Here is a 21,700-nt window from a genome sequence, read left to right on the forward strand (position 1 = left end):
CAGGAAGGCCGGGCGGAACCTGCCGCCGCCGCCGCCGTCCTTCTCTCGGGCGGCTCGTTTTGCCGGTTTAAACGCGTGTGCGCCCGAGCTACAGGAAGCAGTGAGACCGCGTGCGTGTCGCTGCCGCCCTTGCTTTAGTGGCGGCAGCAGCAGCAGCAGCAAAGAGGAGCAAATTCGGGAAATCCCGAGAAAGAATAAGGGACCTGATCGATGCGCTCACTCGGCTTCCCGGGGGATCCGCTTGGAGACCTGGGAAAGGCGTGGACCCGCGAGCAAGACGATCTCTGGAGCGGAAGATCGCGCGCTCGTTCATTCATTCACACGCATCACCCACCCACACTCTCCCTTTTTCTTTCGGACGCCCGCCTGCCCAGAAAGCTCCGCCGGAGGGATCGCCGTCTCTGCTTCCCGCTTTCAAGACATGCAGCGGTGGAGCCCTCAGGGGCGGATCGGTGCCGGAGGAGTCTACTGGGACAACTTCCGTGTCTCCCGAAGCCTCCCGAAGCCCCCAAGAAAGGAGAAGTAAAGCAAACGGTCCCGCCATTCCCTCTCGCCTCTCTTCTCTTCCACTGACCGAGCTCTTTCCTCATTCCCTCGCCATCAACCCGCCTCTTCTGATACACCAACTAAAGAGAAGGTTTCAACCGCCCCCCTCCTTCAGTTTTTCCCCTAGAAGGAAGCAAAGAACAGCCGCACGACCGGATCCAGTTCGCGCTGGATTTTTAAGGAGTAGGGCCCGGTGCACTTTTCTGTTCAGGAAACCCTCGTTCTTCCGCCTCGCCGTCCGACAAACGCTGAGCCGGCGTAGTAGGAAGAAGGCGCTGTCCCGGATGGGAAGAAGCTTTAAAAGCAACGTGAGGGAGGGGGCAACTCAGAGGAGCGTGTTCCTCCTGAAGCTACTTAAGGAAGGGGAAAACGAGAGGAACGCCGGCTGAAGCTGCTCCCGTCTCGCCTAGCCCGCGAATAGTGGTTTGGAGTAGCAGAAATCGTTGCAGCGCCCCCACACAGCGACTAATTGATGCCACCCACCAGGGCTTGCAACGCGGGTCGTCGTCGCTCGCTTCGGTTCATGCTGCTACTGCTGCCGCCTCCTTACTAGCCGCGCTCGCTGCGCTGCCCCCTCCCCCTCCCCCCACCCCTCCCAATGGCTTCGTTCCCCGAGTCGGATTTCCAGATTTGTCTGCTGTGTAAGGAGATGTGCGGCTCGCCGGCTCCAGTCTCCTCTAATTCGTCCACTTCGTCGTCCTCTTCTCAGACTTCAAACTCTTCCGGAGGCGGCGGCGGCGGGGGGTCTTCATCCTGCACCCCGTCGAGGCGGCTCCACGTCTTGCCCTGCCTGCACGCTTTCTGCCGCCAGTGCCTGGAAGCGCAGCGCCACCCAACCGCGGGTGACTCTCTCAAGCTGCGCTGCCCCATCTGTGACCAGAAGGTGGTGATCTCGGAGCCGTCGGGCATGGACGCGCTGCCCTCCTCCAACTTTCTCCTCAGCAACCTGCTCGACGTGGTCGTCGTGGCCGCCGCCGCCGAAGACCAGAAGAACAACGGCCGTCCGGGCGGCGGCAGCGGCCAAGGAGGAGGCAGCGGCGGCGGAGCGGGGAGCAACAGCAATGCCAACAACCGGCACCCTCACCCCCGCCAACAGCCTGCTCAGCAGCAACAGCAGCACCGCGCCCCTGCGGGCGGCTCCTCCCCGGGCTCTGCCGCCGGCTCGGCGCCGTCCGGGGGAGGCGGAGGCTCAGCGTTGCTGCTTAGGCGGCCCCACAGCCGACAGGGCGAGCCCCGCTGCAGCTCGTGCGACGAAGGCAACGCCGCCAGCTCCCGCTGCCTCGACTGTCAGGAGCACCTGTGCGACAACTGCGTGCGCGCCCACCAGCGCGTTCGCCTCACGAAGGACCACTTTATCGAGCGCTTTGGCCCAGGGCCGCCCGCCTCGGCGGGAACCGGCCCCGCCTCGGCAGCCTCCCAGCTTGCTCTCAGCCCGCCCTATTCCGCCGCGCCTTACAACATTCTCTCCGTCTTCCCGGACCGAGTCAACTATTGCCAGCATCACGACGACGAGGTGAGTGTTCTGAGCAACCCCCTCCTCGCAGCCTGACCGGTCATGTTAAGTGGCTGGTCCTCAAAGAGTCCCGGCTCGTCACCTTGCGCACCAGAAAGGTTGGGAGTTAAAAGTAGCAGCCTTTTCCTTCTTCCCCTACCTTTTGGGGAGGGGCAGTGTCACAGGCCAGAAAGCAGAAAGGATGCCAACAGGTGGGGGGAATAGGGAGAACCCTGTGAGTCCTATCTTCAAATCCATCCTAAATGGCCAGAAAGTGGTTGGTTCTAGCTGGGAAGGGGAGACCATCCCACGTGACTCTTTTTGCTTTCTTCTCTGTGAAAACCACCAGCTCCAGTGGGTTTGCAAAGTACGTTTTTGTCCTGGCAGTACCTAATGAAAAAGTTTTGTCAAATAGACAAAAACATTTTGTAGTAAGGGCTGACTCTTAGACTTTTGGGACTGGGTCCAGTGGTGATACTCTGGATGGATTAAGAGACAGCTAAATAAAAATGGGCATTGGATACACTAGGATTTCAAGATTGATACGCTAGGATTTCATTCAGGTATACGTTGATAGTTTTTTACTGTATTAGTCTCAAAATAATTGGATTATAGTGTCCTATACATATCGGAAGTTGCTCAAAGCTGCTAAACTCCTCAGAACTTCTTGTTTGTGGGGGTGGGATTTGGTGTTTCTGAGGGCTACAATGTACTCTATAGAATTTGGATAGTTAATAACTGAGGAAGACGCTTCTGCAGTTCTTTCATCTTGTGGCTATGTAGTATAAATTTCTTAGAACCCTGTTGTACTTCCTCTGACACACATATGATTTTCTACCCCCCTGAGACTGTCAACCAGTCTCTCAACCCCATTAACAGGAATTACCTTTCAGGTTTCAATTTCCTTTTATAATCTTTTTTTAAGATTTTCCCTTTACTCAGGTGGTCCACTCTGCATCTTTCACTCCTACTTCTCTTTTCTTCCATGCCTTTGTTCACATGGAGCTGTCCAAGCTTAACTGGTGTAAATCATAATTCTTTACAAGCAGCAGAGCTTTTCCATGTGCTGTAGGGGGCAGAGATAGTTGGAGCCATTTAAAAACAGCACTAACTATGTGTGTTGGGGGGGGGGCTTGATGCTGTTTCCTCTTGCAGTGCTTTGGAGAGTAAGTACATACTCTTCGGGAATGCCAAGATGGAAAACGTAAATGTGAGAAGTGGCAATCCCAATTCCTGGGATATCATTCTGTTTTTTTGCTGCACATTCCTCTGCCAATTTGTGCCCATTCCCAGGACTAAGATGCCCTTGAAATGGATTTCAGTAAGGATTTCCTGGTGTCTCTCTCTCCCCTTTAGTTTACATTTTTAAGTAAACAGACCAGTATGTTTGCCACTCTACTTGATTTAGCTGCTAATTACAGATCAATTCTAGACTGCTACAAATGAAGAAGCAAGGCATTGAGAAGCTTTTAACATATAGGATTTGGGTTAAACATAAGTATCCTTCCAGAGTTGGATTATGAATGAAGGATCTAGAAGTGTGACTTGAGTCAGCTGTGGAAGTTGATGATGCTTCTGAGCATGTGTGAAGTATTGCTTGAATTACTTCCCATTCAGAGGATTAGGGGCAGACTATGTGAGTTTCTGATCTTGCTTGAACATTACAAAACCTTTAATTTGTTGTATAGGATTTAGTGCTATGTTGAAAGTTTCTAAACTGATGGAGAACATCTTGCACACAAGGTATTTTCTTATAATACTTGTGTTTCTTAAAAATTGGACAAAACCCATGTATAAACATCTGAAAAACTATGCTAACATGTTTTTTCTATTTTCAAGAGATAGGATCGATAAAGAATAGCAGAAGCAAAATGAAAAGCTTAGCAAAAAAGTGAATTGAGAATCTGTACTGATTATAATTCTCTCAATAATTATACTTTGAGATTGCATGTGTTTAGTGAAGTTGAATGACCTGATGATATTAATATATTGAATGATCTCATATAATAATATATTAATAAAAGGTTTAACTTCAGTGTTGAGAGTAGGTCCAAGCATTTATTTCCTGAGAGTACCACTCCTTAAAAAATCAGTTGTTTATAGATTTTAAGAAATAGTTATTCTAACGGAGAAACATTGCTTTAATCCCAAGAAATAAATACCTTGTACTGAATTAATGTACTGGAAGTTCAACTTGTAAGCCGACATTCCATCTCTTTTGCTGGTTGCATAGACCACAGTGGAATTTTCCACTAGCCTCATTGTTAGAGAATAGCTTACTCCATGCTACAGTTCCTGATTGATCCTTACTACTGAAATATAACCAGGTTTGGGAACTAAATGATTGCTATTTAAATACTCCCTAGTTTGGGGAAAAAATACTCTGTGATCTGTTTTGAAAATGAATGGAAGTTTACATCTAATTGACTTTTGCCTGTTTTTGTGTAGTTATTTCAAAAATGGAAAAATATATCTATTTTTGTCTTTTTAGAAAGGAATTTTTATTAGCGTTTTTGCAAGAGTTTGAAGAAATGCAAATATCTCTTTATTAGCACTTGGCTATCTCCCACTGAGTTTTCTAGCATTTTCCACAAACGTATAGGAGGAATATTTATCAATCTGAAGGAAAGTTGGAACTCCAAATACAAGATTTAGAATGATAAAAGTAAATTGTGTATTGTTTACAATGACAGTATAAGTAAGTGCATGGATATTTCTATTATCCTGAAGGAGTTACATAAAAGAACATCTTCCAACCATCTCTTCCTCGTTCTGTTTTCCCTATACTCACTGGATTCATTTTATAGGAATTCTTTAGGGGAAATACTTTGTTCTTACAGCTGTATTATGCATAAGTATCTTGGTCAAAGTATTGTAATTCAGTTTTATCATAGTGCTTGCACTTCAAATAATGTGATGTGTTGGGATACTGAAAAACAGAAATGTGTACTCTGCAGTGCTTGTTAAATTCTTCCCACATTTAAAAACATTATTTCAACACTTCACATAACAAGTGTCTTTTTAAAAATCATATTATGGTAGTGCAAAATACATGTATTTTGTTTATGATAGTTCTTTTGGAACAAATAGTTTATCAGTAACTTCTTAGTACAACTTCACTTAATACAATACTATTTGCTTGTTATGCTTGATTATTTAGGAATAACTAAATAGAAATAACTAGCAAATAGAATGGGGACCATTTCTGATAAAACAACAACAAACCTACCGGTAATTGTATGTTAAAGTCTTGACTTGTATTTGTTGGGGGGGGGGGAAATTGAATCTGTGTAAAGAGAATAAAAACCTAACACAATTGTTTACTTAATACAAGATTTTTATGAGAGAAAGGGATTCCAAAGATATTTTTGCACTATTTCTGCTTGCAAAGGGCTAGCATACTACAGCCTCCTGGATTCCCTAAAACTGCTATTGAGGATTGAGAAACTTTCTGAAAGGGCTGCCATAACAAGCATAAAGAGTGGTAATTGGAAGTATTGAAGAAGGCAGCCCATCTGACTTTCAGCCAATGTGGAATTTCAACTACAGTCTTACTTCTGACTTATCTCTGACTCAGAGATTCCATGAAAGGAGACCTGGGGTATGACTTATGTTGGCAGACCTCTCAAGAGTGCTACATGATCTCAGCTACTTCTTTCCATCATTGATTACTAGCAGCTTTTCAGAATACCTGTTATGACATGGGCAGACTTGCTGTGTATGATTCATTCTATTTTAAGAAAGTCATTATGATGGCCTTTATTTTTACAGAGTCATGCAAGCTAAAATGAAAATATTTGACTGTTTTACTAAAAGCAATAGGGAAAAAAGATCACATAAATCTATCTAAACAATGGTCCTGCAAAGGTTTTTCACTTTTGTTTTCTAACATTTTTGGAGCAGTGCTTTCCAACTGAATGCCTGAATGGGCTGAGATTGTAGCTCCCAGAATTCTGAAAGAGAGCATTTGGAGAATCCCAGTTGCAAAAAGCTGCTTATGTATGTAGTTGACATTTTGGAGATTTTCCTGAAACATTGTACACTTGCTGTGTTCTAGAACGCTACGACTATTTGTTTACTTAGAAGTAAATTCTATTAGTGAAATTTTCTTATGAATAAGTCTATTCAGAACTTTAATTTTAATCTTGGGACTTTTTTTAACCTGTTCATCTAAATATCACAAACCCAAAACTATTTTATAGAAATTAGAAGCAATTTCTATGCTTTTTATAATTTTGGTAGCCACTGTTACCTTTCTTAAAGAGTGCATATTGCTATTCATATTTTCCAATTTGTTGATTTCCCGTATTTTTTGTCCTCTGCAACTCTGCAATTCTGGGGGGTTTAGTCTATTGGGCCTTTTCTTTGGCACGTGACAGTGTACTTGCTGCTCCTGTTTTTGCGTTTCCTAGATGGATATAGTAAGGAATTATCCTTGAACAGGAGAGATACTTTTTAAACAAGATGCAAACACGTTCATCTAAACTTAGTTGGCTGGATTAAGAAGTTAAAACAGGAGCATAAAAAATGAAGACCAAGGGATTGGAATATCACTTGTTTATGAATGTTCTTATAGGATAATTTAGTTTTTTCGGAGATGTGCTCTGATTACTTTGTTTTCAGAAATTGTTTTGCCTGGCCTGAATGAGTTTCAGACTATATGAAATAGTGTTTCCAGCTAACATCAGGGATCTGAGGTTTCTGATAAGATTCCTGTTTTAAATGGGATGGGATAATATTTCTTCTTCCCTGGCTTATTCATTGTATGTGTATTGTACTTTATGTGTGCTGCATGAGGTAGTTATTAGTTTTCTAGTTTAGAATATAGGTGTAGGTTCTCCTGCTTGAACAGGGGGCTGGACTAGAAGACCTCCAAGGTCCCTTCCAGCTCCTATTCTATTCTATTCAAAAATAATATTCAATATTCAATGGATGAGAGAGAGAGAGAGAGAGAGAGAGAGAGATGGGGTCTCAGTATGCATACTTTAATGTGTATTTCAGATACATTTATGGATGGAAATGGTGGAAGAAGCTTGTGCACATTTGAGGATTTTTCTTAAGCTTTATATTTTCAGTGTTAAAAATATTTTAAGTGCCTTGTAATGTTAGGTTTTGGTTGTGTAACTATATTATATATTTTCAGGGCATCTACAAAGTGCTTCTTTAATTCACTTGCCAGTACCACAGGACTTGAATAATAAAAATTGTTTACTTAAAAGGTTTAACTATCTCTGGGAAAAAGTTTGAACAACAGACTGCATGGTGCCAGCTATCATAACAAGTGATCCCAATGGTCACATCAAAACACCACTAGTGAAAAAGTAACTATTTGACTCTGGAGATTGTAAAATGAGAGAGTTAAACATTTCCCTGAGGCTCAAATAGTTTTGAACACAGTGACTTTGCAGTAGGGAAGGGGGAGAGGGAAAAGGCCTAGAACTAAAAATGCATCAAACTTACTACCTCAAGTATTGATTTTCATGGATTAGCAAGGTTGAATTTTAATGGTTGTGCCATATTTAAGTTCCCTATATTGTAATTATTTCCAACAACTGTTTCTGTGAGATAACTTTCATCTCTTAAAAAGAATTAGTTGAAATCTTTTTAAACATACAGAGCTGGATTTGCACTTACCCTTATAGAACAGGGGTGTTAAACTTCTGGTGCATGGGCCGGACACGAGGAAACCACACCCACTCCATTGCCGGCAATGGGGGGAAAAGATGTGATACGTCGCGCGACATCATGTGACTTCTCGAGTTTGACGTGTCTGTTATAGAATATGAGTTTATGAGGTTATTTATTTGTGGCCTTGTTGATTTTTTCTTCAAGTAGAGACATATTTTACATCTGGTGATGCATTTTACAAGTGCTCGATGTAAATAATAGTTTTAAGAGTTAAACAGTTTTTTTCCAACCTGGTGCTAAAAATCTGGTCTTGCTTTGTTTTAGTGAACCAAAGAGAGTTGGCACTGTACTACCTGTTTGTGAGACAAAGTAATGGATTAGAGTTGCCTCTATCGATAAAACAGTGCCACAGGTTTGTACACAAGAAATGCAGCAGGGTATGAAAATTGTTGTACACTAGTGTAGTTTGCTTGCTTGCACTGTAAAATAAGAGGATGTTGTTTGAGTATAAATACCTGTATTATGTCTTAGAAATTGTGGCATATTTTCCTGTGTGTCAGTTTTGACTAAAGCAGTTAGCATGTTTTACTTGTTATTATGTCTAGGGAAAGTCTAATGTTTTTGTGATAAAAAGAATTATGTGGAAATGTAATTATGTGGTGGCAGTTGAGTTGAAGAAGAGTAATGATTGTTGTGTAAATTTGTAACCTGTTTAATATCTTAGATGAAATTTGATTTCACAGATGAAGTAACTTCAGCTGTTTTCAAGCCTCTTCATTCAGTCTCTTCCTATAGTGACACATAGAAGTTCTTGCACAAGAAATTCCTTCTATATAAGTTGATAAATGAATCAGTACTTGCTGCACAAAATGAGAACAATTTTGGGGCATTTTGAACAAGAAAAAAATATCCTTGTTGTTGAACTTCCTGGAATCTATATTCCTGTCCTGTCAAAGTAACATGACCTTTTATTAAATTTACAAATGACCTGGTGAGAGCATCTTGATTGACACTATTCCTGTTTAATGTATACTAATTACTGTAAAACTAAAACTCTCCAATTTTAATTATTGTATTTTACTAGATTTACTTATTTTTCTGAATTTTCTTTGTGATTTAAGACTGTTACTGAACAATATTATTAGGAATATTAATTGTGGAAAAACTATACTTCCAACATCATCTTGGTACGTAGCATATACTTCTGCCTCTAAAAGCCTGCCATCTTAATTCTGTTTCAAATGAAAACCAGGAAGTTACATTTCCTTAGAAACCAAGTAGTGGCACTGATGAATCCCAGTGGTTGTCAAATGCAGCCCATTATGTTGCTCCTGTGAATGTTGAGGGGGGTGGTGGGGTGGGATGCAGAGATCAACAAGCCAAGCTGTTATATAGAGAGGACAGAACAGAAGAAGAAAGATGGGCTCTTGATTCCACATACTTCCAATCAAAGTCTAGTAAAATGGCTTCAGATCTAATTCTAAACTTTGTGCACATTGGCCTAAATTTCTCCCACTCTTGATCAGTTTGCCATTTGTCTTCAACAAACAAGTCAATTGAAAACTCTTGGCAAACTTAATTCAGAGTGGAATAAAATCATTTGTTGCTTTTCTTTAACTTTAACTTGGTATGAAGAGAGTGGCAGAATGTAATCCTGTTTAAAAATATCTTTCTTTCTGAAGTATTGTATTTCTGCAGAGTAGTATTTCAATAGTTATTGAGTTAAAATGAAATCTATCCTAACAGTTGTGTGTCAGCAGCTACAGCCCAGCTGTCCAATGAAGCACAACGGCTGCAGCATCTATGCTGTGTGCTATTCTTTGTACAGGCAATTGAGTGAGAAACTTAGCAAAGGATAATACCAGGTAATTTTTATTATACTGATTGTGGCCAGCATCTTTATATTTGCATTTGGGTTATTGCAAATAAATACCTGTGTTAAAACTAGATAAATCATCTTCACTTTGGAAATTAATATTTGAAGTGGCACATATCAGGATGAAGAAGGTTGCCATATGATACCTCCATTGCTGTGTTCATCTAATTCAGACATGTCAAACACAAGGCCCGGGGGCCAGATCCGGCCCGTGAAGTGGTTTTATGCGGCCCGTGAAGCCATCCTGGAAACAGTGAGGGAACGGCCCCCACTGCCTTGGCCCTGGCCCAGAGACCCTCCTCCTGCCAGAGACCCTCAGATCTGTCCCACTCCTGCCTAGGCCCCCATAGGCACCCTTGATGCAAATGATGTAGAGCTGGCCACGCCCACCCAGTAAGCAATACGCACTTTAGCCATACCCACCCAGTAGGTCACGCCCAACCAGGCCACACCCACCCGGCCCCCTGAGGGCAACCGCAATGCTGACGCGGCCCTCAATGAAACTGAGTTTGACACCCCTGATCTAATTTAACTACTAGTATAAAGAGAGAGAGTTTCCTATCTTTCCAGATTGTTTTCTGTCCTCCCTTGTGATATATTCATATAACAGTGTTCCTTAACAATTTCAAAACGCATCGGCCTCAACTCAGAATCCCCTAGCCAGCATGTACACACATTTTTAAATTGCTAAGGTTGAAGAAGAGTAATAACACAATAATTGTTTATGATTTAATGCCACATTGTTGGCTGACAGAGAAAATTATAAAGATGGATGCTGGCCTGTTTAACACACAACATGAAAGCTATTACAGAATTATTCCAGGTAGCCTGATGGAACTGGGTTTTGAGAGAAATAGTTTCACAATGCAGAACTACGGTAGGGCAGTGCCCACAAAGTAGGTTTCTTCCGTAATGTTAGCCTATGGAAGTTCCATAAGGGCTCTACAATATTTACATTATAGTGCAGAAAAAATCATCTTGATTTGTTGGAGTGAGGTGTAGATTCCAGTTCTTTTCCATTTAATTTTAACTCAATTCCAGGAGAGACAATCATTGTTTAAAAGAAAAATAACTAGATGAGAGAGAATAAATTGAAATTAAGCATGTTGAAGATGGATGGATGTACTGTTGGTCAGTAGAAAACAAAGCTCCAAGATTGGGGTTGATCCTTTATAGATGAAGTTGTAAAAGCAATCTTTAGATACTCTTAGACTTATGGCTGGCTACCTCTGAATTCCCAGGGAGGAGCAGCAGCAGTTGCAATAATGTGTTTGCAATAATGACACTTAGTGCACCGATAGTTACATCTCTGAATCAATCAGACCTGAAAATTACTTAGGGCTTGATTATATTCCATCTTGATTACTACTCTCTACATGGTGCTGTCCTTAAGGAATATCCACACACTTGAGTTGGGCAAAAGGTTAACTAGGCTGCTAACCAAAACTGGTTATACATCTTATCATTAATGCCCATCAACTAGGGTCGTGGGAAAGGCTTCTTCTGTACACTCTCAAACTATGAGTTCTTCTTTCTCAAGAATTGTAAATAATTTTTCTCCTTTCAATTTTTAAAAGAGATCAGCGAGACCAGAAATATCTTTAGCAGAACCCAATAACGTCAAAGGGATGACATGTGTCATCCAAATGTCATTATGAATTTGAATCCTGGTGTTTTAAGCAAGTTCATAAGTTACAGCTTTTGTTTGATGACATTGTCATTCTTGTTTCATTATTACAAACACACACACCATGGCCATGATCCAGACCAAGCCACCAGTCTGGGGCCTGGCCCTGGCCCACAGCTCTTTGGGAACCATTGAGCATGTAAAGCTCCATTTGCGCAAGTGGCAGATGCAAGTATATGAAAGATCCCCTCTCCCCCTGCTGCTGCTGCTCTATGCAGCCGGAAGAGTGAGGGACCACTGATCTAGACCTTTCTCTTAGCTAGCATTTTCAGATTGTTACTTATAGTACCTTAAAGTACTACTATACTTTAAGTGCTATTTTATTTCTTATCTTTGTTAATTGATTTGATTAGAAAGATAGGATATATATTGGAACAAAGAAATGATGAGCGTGTTTGCTTGTCGTTGTTGTGTGAGACAAGCATAGGTCCATAAGATCTAGGCTACAAAAATCTAGATGGGCAATAGCCAGAAGCAAAGAGAAGCTGAAAATTGTCTTTGCTGCCATCTAGTGAGTGACCATCTGGACTTTCACCCAACCTGGTACACTACCCAATCATGTTTGCTACTAATTATGATTTTAAAAAATATTGGCTTAGTATTATGCGTGAACACAGTTTCTATATAATCTCTGTTTTGATATTGTGAAAAAGATGAGGAAAAAGAGCCACAGCTTTGCCATTTTAGAATGCATAATTTGAAACTGACTTCTAGAGATGAGGACCTAGAAGTCAGATAAAGAGTAAGATGAAAGTTTAAGAAAGGAAGAGTTGCAGGAAGGGAGGTTTGTTGGGCAGGAACAGGCTGGCTAAATAACAACTTGTGTTTTGTAAGGTGAGATAGTATTGGGTAATATCTTAGGGAAGGAGGGAACTTTATTTGCTCTCTTGAAGGACTATTCTTAATAGTTGGAGATCCATTTCCTCCCTTTGACAGGTAGTCCTCGACTTAAAACAGTTTGTTTAGTGACTATTTGAAGTTACAATGTCACTGAAAAAGTAATTTATGACCATTTTTCACACTTAAAAGTATTATAGTATCTCCATGGTCATATGATCGAAATTCAAATGCTTGGCAACTGATTCATATTTATGATGGCTACAGTGTCCAGGGATCACATCATCACTTTTTGCAACCTTCTGACAAGCAAAGTCAATGCAGAAGCCATATTCACTTAATAACTGTGTTACTAATTTAACAAGTGCAGTAATTCAGAGTCCCCAACCTTTTGGGCACCAGGGACTGGTTATGTGGAAAGAGGTTTTTCCATGGATTGGAGGGGGTGTGGTTTTCTGTGCTGTCTGCATGCCATGGCCGGGTACTAGTCCACGGACCGGAAAACTTGTAAAATGGTGCAAAAGTCTCTTTAAAAATGTCTCACTTAGCAACAAGAAGTTTGGGCTCAATTGTCATAAGTCGAGGACTACCTGTACTAAAATCCAACTTAACAAAAATAGCAGAAAAAAGCCTTACTGACAAATGTTTTATTTCACTGAGCCTGATACAGCTGTAACATAAACTGTTTTGGAGTGGAAGTATAAATTTGTATCTTCTCATTTATATCATCTTATCTTATTTCTTCTACAGCAAGACCATAAATTAACTTCAGGAACTATTGTGATTCTCAGTCTTCATTGGGAATTCAAATAAATAATAGAGGTGAGCCTTACATACCAACAAAATAGATTCCTTTAATTGCTCATTAGCTTCATCTTTAAGTTATTGTCATCCTATCTTGCTCTCCTTGCTCTTATACTTACTCTACATATTGAGAATATTGGTAGTTCTTTGTTGTCCATTGGTTTTCTTTAAACTTGCTTTTAAATTGTGGTAATTCTGAGCAAATTCATTAAATAAGGAACATAATGAAATCCTAGTATAGTATTCTCTAATGTAGTTTTCTGAATGTCTGCTGGGTTGTAGCATAAATTCAACTGTTGGGTTCCAAAAATTCAAACCACTAACGCAAAATAGCAAATAGAATTTTCAGTAACTACTTCATGCCATCTTGTGCTCACTGACTTTTGCAGTCCAGGCTGATTTACCAAAATAAAAATCAGGAGTTCCCTTCTTTTCCTTTGTTTATAGAACAATAAAAGACAAATGATAAATAATAGTTGGGGTGAAAAAAGCTTGAGTGGGCTTTGTGAGGGACAATAGTTGTTCTATGTAGCTTGTGAAGAATATCACCCATACATGTTTTTGAAGCTAGTGTTGATCTTGCTTATATTAGATTTAAAATATCCTTCATAATTTTCTCTTCTTTCCACCACTTTTGAACAAAAGGACATATTCATAGGCATATTGCTGCCAGTGTTGGATTGGTAGGCACAATTGTATTGACATGGTGATTCATCTGTCTAGTTTGATGTTTAGAATGTTGCATGTTTCCTTGTACTTTTATATTTCTGAAAATGAAATAAACTCAGTCATGAATAGTTGATTATTTTCTGATGTAAAAAGATATATGTCTTTGGTTTTATTAACCATAGGTTCTTGAGCCATTTTTTTGTAGGAATAGCCCATGGCATGGTCACTTTCAGCAGAAGTTTAATGCAATTTCACACATTACCCTGATTGGTGCCAGTCCTCAGTTTGAGGTGATTTAAATTGGGTGCCCTTAAGGCACTTATTTTGCCTCTTAAAATCCCACACTCCTTCCAAAACCCTCCAGTTTTTTCTCTAGCTACTCTGTGGGGAATTCTGAAGAAAATGCCCTAAAGCCAGGTTTTTTTATTATTTTGTGTCCTTGCCTTTGCTGAAATAAGCTTGATCGTAAAGCAGAGCTCACAAACAATTATTATATAAATGAGTATTCATTCAATTATTTATATAGATTTGCTAATGAAGAAAATTTACTTTTTCACTTACAGTTATGTAAAAAAGTACACCTGCGTAAAGTTTTTTTCTTTTTCAATGTGGACATAACAATATTTTACCTTTATTCAAACAATATATCACTATATAAAGCCTATAAAATTGACTTTGCAGTCATTTAATAAAAGAAAATTAAAAGATCTGTCTTTTTCCCCCCTTCTTTAGAAAACGTAAGTACACCCTTGGCGTTAATATTTGGCATTGCCCCGTAGGGTATAAACAACCCAAAGTGGGCTTTTTTATAACTTTCTGTTAGTCTGTAACATCAACTGCAAGAGTTTTTCTCCCATTCCTCTATGTAGATTTTTTTCATCTGTGCAATATTTGAAGAGGTTTTTGCATGCAAAGCATATGTCAAATCAACTCACAAGTATATCGCAGTGGGATTTAGATCTGGGCTTTCTTTTGACCATTTTAGAGCTCTCCATTTCTTTCTTTGCATGGTGCATGATATTAGTTTTATCATATCCCTTTATATATCAATATTCTTGACATGAAGATCAAATATCTGTATGTTGAAATATTTTTATTTTATTTAGAACCTGTCTTTATGATTTTTACAAATAACCTAAGGCAGTGAACATAGCCAACACATAGCCAACATATTTTCCCTAGAACAACAACCCTGTGAGGTGGGTTGAACTTAGTTGATCCAAGGTCATGAAGTTGGCTTTCATAGCTAAAGCAGGACTTGAACATGGTGTCCTGCTTCCTAGCCTGGAGCCTTAACCATTAGACCAAACTGGCTCTCAAATATGTTGAAAAAGTTTTTAATTCAATGGGAATGTCCTTTTTTACATAACTACTCCCTTTTTGGAGCATTTATGTTTAGGATGAATAAGGCAAAATGTATGAAAGATAATAGAAATCCAAAGAATTTCAGAAAAAAATAGGTGTTCAGCCTGTTCAGGTTATTTTCAATGTGACAAACTAAATTTCTGATGCAATAAAAATATTTTTAGGAAATACAAAAGTTTAGAGGACAGTCCAAAATGAAGTTTCCCTTTTTATATCTCAGCCATTCCTCTGTTACTATTGGAACATAATATATCATCCATATATATTTAAGCAAAAATCTTTGATTACTGTGGGATAATTCATACCTATACTCTGTCACCTGTAGTTTTAACTTGCAATTTGTTGGATAATTAGGCTAAGGAAATCACTATATACAAGGCAGAATTATACTAGTGACAAGTGCCGCCTAAAGTCAACTACTTGCAAATAGTGATCAAGATTTTTTTTATCAAGACTCGGCTATGTTATTGATTGAACTGAAACTTTCAGTTCTAAGGAGCCAATCAGCAAATATTTGTACCAAATGATTAATAATTGAAGCTCACATATTGATTATAGTTTTGATTGATAGTTAAGAGTCCTCTAAATGTGTGTTTTACAGCTTATATTCCTCAAAGGTTAGATAAAATGTACTGTGCAGTATTTTAGGAAGGGAGTGGTGAACTAATCATAAGACTGTAATGTTATCTACAGTGCATGAATAATTTTCTTTGACCTTCTGACATGTTGCATTCATTACTATTTAGTACTCCTACTACAGCTTTCATTTTTTAAGAGGACCACGGAAGAGATAATTTCATTTTAGCAGATGAATTGCCTATTATTGGCTGTTTTGTAGCTTGTGCTTCTTTATCCTGTATGTTCCTACCCAAAACATGAGAATGGTCCATCATATACGTATTGAGAATAACACATTCAGCCTCCTGTTGGCAAGATCAGTAAGGATAGCAAATGTTGCAAGATGTTGAAAGATTAGGGTTAGATTAATGGAAGTTGTTTTAGTTTGGTTAATTAAGGACTGTTATTTTTCCTACGTGATTTTTTTTTTAAAAATTGTTTTTAGGAAGCCCGTGCAAATTATCCAAAGAAATATCAAACATAGGCTTCAGTTTGATTTATATTCAGCTTGATTCATTTGCGTTACAACTGTAATTCTCAGAGTCGGTTGCTGTGTTGAACTGCAGTTCATTTCAAAGCCACTGTATATAATAATTGAAAGTCAGCTATTTTCATTCTTGTATTGTATCCATACATTTAAATCTGTTTAAGAAATGTTTTAGTAGAATATTTTATCCTCATTCCAATGTTGGAACCTAGCTGATTTAAATATAATCCTATCATAGAATATAAAAAGTAAAAGTTAGCCTTTTGCCTTGGTAGCAGCTACAAAAAATTTGAATTTGACCCAATCTTTTAAGTTATCAATGTGCTAGGCTTGGTCTGTTTCCAGGTATACCTCATCATTTATTACTAAACTAGGTATGCCTTATTGCTCTAAAACTATTTTAGAAAGAAAAAAGCATGATTTTTTGATACGATATGAGAATTTATCTTTAATAGTTATAGATCTATTGCAGTACTACAGGTTTATTAGTTATAACTGAAGTAATATGTGTTCTTTTAACATGCTTACCATATTTGTTATGATATGAAATAAAGTGTTTGAATTCAGAAGTAAAAAGTAAAGGTAGTTTGTCCAGCTCATCCTGTCCTGCAGTGCTTGGGTCTTGAACTGCTTTGGTTGACAAGCTAGGCCACAGGCCTGCAACCTGCGGCTCCGGAGCCGCATGCGGCTCTTTCAGCCGTCTCCTGCGGCTCCCGGTCCTCTGCCATGTGCAGTCCAAAAAAAAAAGTGGGACTAAAAAAGTTCAACCAATCAATTCAAATATGCAGGGTAGGTGCATATCTCGCCTTGGCTCCACTCTTCAGTCAAACCCTGTTCTGCACATGCGCGCATGTATGCGCATGCGCACACATTTTTTTGCGGCTCCCAGTTTTTCCTTTTGTGAGGGAAACAGTTCTGAGTGGCTCTTTCACTGTTTCAGGTTGCTGACCCCTGAGCTAGGCCATTGAGCCCACTAAGGGAGGCAAGAGATTGGAGCTTTTAAGAAGCAAAGAAGAGCATTCTGCATGTACTGTGAACTTTGAAGTTAACAGAAATTTCTTAGCACAAGTATCAGTTTCTGAGAAATAGTACAAGAAAAAAAGTGAAAGGTAGATGTTATTTAGGATGGAGAAAGGAACCAAACATTGGTGTTTGTAAGATATTCACAAAAGCAGGGCTTTTTTTGTCATAAAACGCTCAGAATGGAGTTCCGGCACCTTTTTTGGATGGAACCTTGTAGGGTAGGCAAGGCGGGTTGTATGACATGTGTGAGTTCCGGCACCTTTTTGTTTTACAAAAAAAGCACTGCACAAAAGTGTGATCATTGTTAAATCTTATGTTCAAGAAGCAATGGGACTTAAACCTCTGTTGCAAATACAGAATCATCCTGCACACACATTCCTTTATTTTATTTCTGCAATTATACCCTCTCATTTTGTGACACAATAATGAAATAATTGTGTATATCCTTAAAAGTGTATATCCATAAGTACACTCTTGTTTAATAACTATAATAGAACATGATTTAACAATAATTACTATTTTTGAAATGACTTTTGATTTTCCCATAAGATTCCTAGTTCTGTCGGTATATTGTTGAGTGCTACCTAAAGTCACCCAGGGAAATACATAGCTGTAGTTCTCTTTGGCCATCTTTGGTTCAAGTCCTTAACCCCTTGCTGCTGTCAGTGTCAAGTACTGTTGGATTTGTAATACTGTGATTTCTGGGATGTCTTCCAGGGGACTTGAGGAAAAAGTGCATTTTTCCCCTTTGAAGAGGTATTTCCTCAGCTTCAGTTCTTTATTCTCTTTCAAGCCTCCAAGGAAGCTTCAAAACTAATTGTATTTTATTATTGGAAAGGGTTTAGGCAATATATTACCTTCATTTTAGCCTTGTAGAAAAATAAATTTGTTTTTAAGTATGATTTTGAACATCACATTAAAACATATTCTAATATTTATTTGGAGATTGCTTCATTACAATGCTTATGACTATTTTTAGCTATCTTACAAGCATGTATTTCCTTTGAATTATATAGATTTTAAGAAAAGTGAAATGCATCAGGGACAGGTAAGATTCTAAGATGGCTCCATTACTGCAATTAATATTCACTCTCTCTTATGTCTGTGGTTTTTATATTTTAGTAATAATTATTTTATATTCTTAATAGTTGATTGGTTTGGTATATTTATCACACTTTTTGTGTGATGGACAGCCATCTAAATTTGATAGATGATGGATGAGAGAGAGAGAGAGAGATTTTTCATCATACCTCAAAACATGCAAACCCGTTTACAAGGCATAATCTCCTGAATATATTTTTTTTACATGACTTGATATCCATCTATTTTACTAAACTGATGAATACAATTTTAAATGTGTAGGGTAGAGAAAATGCCAGTGTTTCTACTGTAACAGAGGTATGAAAGTCTAAATTGTGCTTATCTGATCTTGCATATACATACAATATAGAAAAAAATATCCATGATTTAACATGAGCCAATAAAAAGAGTATATCTAGCTCCAGGTTAAACTGTGGAGCTGATTTTAATTATGCCAATTCTGGTAATGAAATGTCTGCAAACAAACTACCAAGCTTATAGAAGCACCAAGGACTCCACAATTTAACATGTAATTATTTGCTGAACAGTGATTATTTTAAGGAGAAAGAGTACTAAATAAAGCCTCATATTTTAGGAATGAATTATAACACCAAACTATTTGGAGGATATTTGATGATAATGTCAATAGAGTTTCAACAGGATGTGATGCTTCAAGAAATTGGTTCAGAATTACTGTTTCTAAATCTCAAAATGGTTTGGTGCTGCTATCATATATCAATTATTCAGTGTATCTTGTGATTAATCATATTTGGAGTGTGAGTCTGTTAAAAGAGATTGAAGTACAGTAACTTCTGTCAATATATGATTAAATGATAAATTTACCTTGATATTTAAGATTTATTAATATTAATAAGCTCATATTAAGAGCCAAGATAAATATAATCTGGTGTCTAAAGTTATGCTGAAGCCAAAAGAAAGCATCAAAGTAATTACCACCTTTATTTTAAATCAGTTTTCATTATCCCCGGGCAACCTTGACAAAACTTTTTTGGATGTGAACTGTAATATGATAAAAGCGATATGAGGTAGAAATAGAGTTCCATTCATACTGTGTAATCTGTGCATATAGAAATTACCTAGGGAACCTTGAATTGCTACTCAAAAAGTAAACCACAAATGCCATATTTTTCTTTTTTAAAAAAATATGTTTTATTGATTTTTAACTATCACTTTAATATTTGGTAAACGGTGTGTTGTCTGGGTTAGTATTTAAAGAACAATAACAATTTCTATAATTCTATAGTCCATATAATGGCTTTGCTTGATTTTCTCTTCCAATAATATTCACTTTTGCCAACCTTAAATTAATACGATTCTTATTATTTGAATAAATGACAATTAAATATAGACATTTTTCTCATGTTTCTGCAAATAATAACCACATCAATATAAAGCTTCTTTTCTAATTGATCATCTTGATTGCCTCATCATAGATCCTGTTTACAGAATTCTTATTTAAATTTGTTTTCAAAGCATTCTTACAGGTTAAGGTTTTCTCAAAATTAGTTACACTTAAGTATTTAAGTCATTTTTCTCATACAAGCCATCCCAACACTTTTTACATTTCTCATATCTTAAAAAAACAGAAAACATTTCTTTTATATAAACCATCCCAACATTTTTATATTTCTCATGTCAAAAAACAACACAAAGGAAAAAAGAAAGAAAAAATACTATGTTACCTGAAGGGTTCATCCCTCTTAAACTAATCTTCATTTATATCCAAAATCTTTCAATTTCTTTAACCACATTCAAACAGATGTTTAATTTTTAAATATTCCCTCTGGTAAATCCCATCATCTAATTTCTTAATTCTCACTTTAGCCTGTTTTTTTTTTGCCAAACATCTTTCCTGATCAATATGTTTCACTGAATCGAAGAATCTTTCCATAATCTGAAAATGTTGTTGCATTTTCGCCCCTTCATATTCATTGAGAATTCCTTCCTTCCTTCCTTCCTTCCTTCCTTCCTTCCTTCCTTCCTTCCTTCCTTCCTTCCTTCCTTCCTTTCTTTCTTTCTTTCTTTCTTTCTTTCTTTCTTTCTTTCTTGATTTTATTTATCATTTTTTGTGTCTCAAGTTCTCATAGTTCTCTTGGCAGAATCCATTTTGTCAAATCTTTTTTCTTGTCCTCAAACTTATTTTGTAATCTTAGAGTACAGGTTACCATTTCCATGTCCAGTATTTCCTGTAGTTTTTTTTCCATCTGGGTTAAGTCATACTTTCTTCTATTGTTAAGTTCCATCTTGAAATCTCTCTCCTCTGTCTCGTATTCAGTTATCTGTTTTTTATTTTCTGAGAATTTTTGTGTGGTAAAGTTAAATTGGAGATGTGTTCATTTATATTTTCAAAGTTATTTTTAATTTCCTTGTGGTTTGAGATTAGTTGCAACATAGCATAGATCTCCTTCTGGAAAGTATTTGTTTTTTCTTGGTATATTCTTTCTACAAATCTCTGGTTTTCCATGATAGATAAAAATCCCTAAGGGGAAACTTCAGGCCCATTCCCCTCATTGGCATCCTTCAGTCTCGAGAGACTATGGTATCGTGCTCTGGAAAGAGGTCCTAAAACAGCATCTCGTGTGGCTAAAAAGGCCAGTTCGAGAGTGGCAGTCCCTTCCACACTGAGGGCAGATACAATCTGTCCCCTGTCCAGCCCCCAGATTTCACTGGTTCCGGGACTGATTCTTTGCCCCAGCCCTGCCACACAAGTGTGTCTTTGAATTGGAGAAGGCCATGCTGCATCTTTAGCCTCCAAGAGTCCCCTAGCAGACAGAAATTGGCTATAGGGTGTGGAGCCCCGCAATCCCTCGTCTGCTGTGCTACTGCGCAAAACCAGAAGCCACGAATGCCATATTTTTCAATAACCTTTATTGAAACAGGGTTAAAGTCTGACAAATTTGGAGTTTTCCATTACAATAAAGAAGGCATTGCTTATACTCTAAAGTTCAATAAATGAAATGGAACTTGTCAGATGAGTCAAGGTCTGCAGTTAGGGAGAGTTTATAATCTTGCCCCAAAGAAACATAGTATTTCAAATTCTGATAGTAATGTTTCTCACACACACACACACACACACACACACACACACACACAATCTGAGGCAGTATAATCTGCAGAACAAATACTGAATTTAAATGGAATGGTCCTTTGAATGAGAATATTTTGAAAAAACTAAAATATTAAGAGTTTATTCCTTTTGTTGGTTCTTCCAGACTTTTATTTACCTTGTACCAGTGGCTGATTGGCATCTTATAAGGTAATTTTGAAGTTAACAATTTCATCATCTTATAGCAAATATATAGTTTGCCATGAAAATTAATAGGCTCTTAGCCGAAAACTGAACTTAAAATAGAGCCATTTAACTTTTATCAGCCAATAAACTAAAGGGCAAGCCATTGTTCTACTCTTAAGTAAATAAATACTGTATCTCAGATCATTGCAGCAATTTCAGTGTCAGAATTATTTAATAGTTGTGTAGTGTTGATGAAAAAGCCTTTGTAATTGTAAATAAGTGAGCTAGAATCCTTTAAATCTGAAATTGATTATTCACCCCTAGCACACCCATAA

At 38.2% G+C, this 21,700-nt stretch overlaps 1 protein-coding gene across 1 annotated transcript in view; it reads left to right on the top strand.

Annotated features, from left to right (window-relative positions):
• Nucleotides 1-1,144: 1,144 nt before the first annotated feature.
• Nucleotides 1,145-21,700, top strand: part of TRIM71 (tripartite motif containing 71) — a gene marked incomplete at both ends in the record, with an annotated part of 39,083 nt that continues 18,527 nt past the window's right edge. Inside the window, one exon of the mRNA XM_083378536.1 lies at nt 1,145-2,059. Coding sequence (XP_083234662.1) covers nt 1,145-2,059 — 915 coding nt within the window. The remainder of the gene's footprint in view (nt 2,060-21,700) is intronic.

This window comes from Vipera ursinii (genome assembly GCF_947247035.1).
Source record: "Vipera ursinii genome assembly, chromosome: Z".
NCBI classification, from domain to species: Eukaryota; Metazoa; Chordata; class Lepidosauria; order Squamata; family Viperidae; genus Vipera; species Vipera ursinii.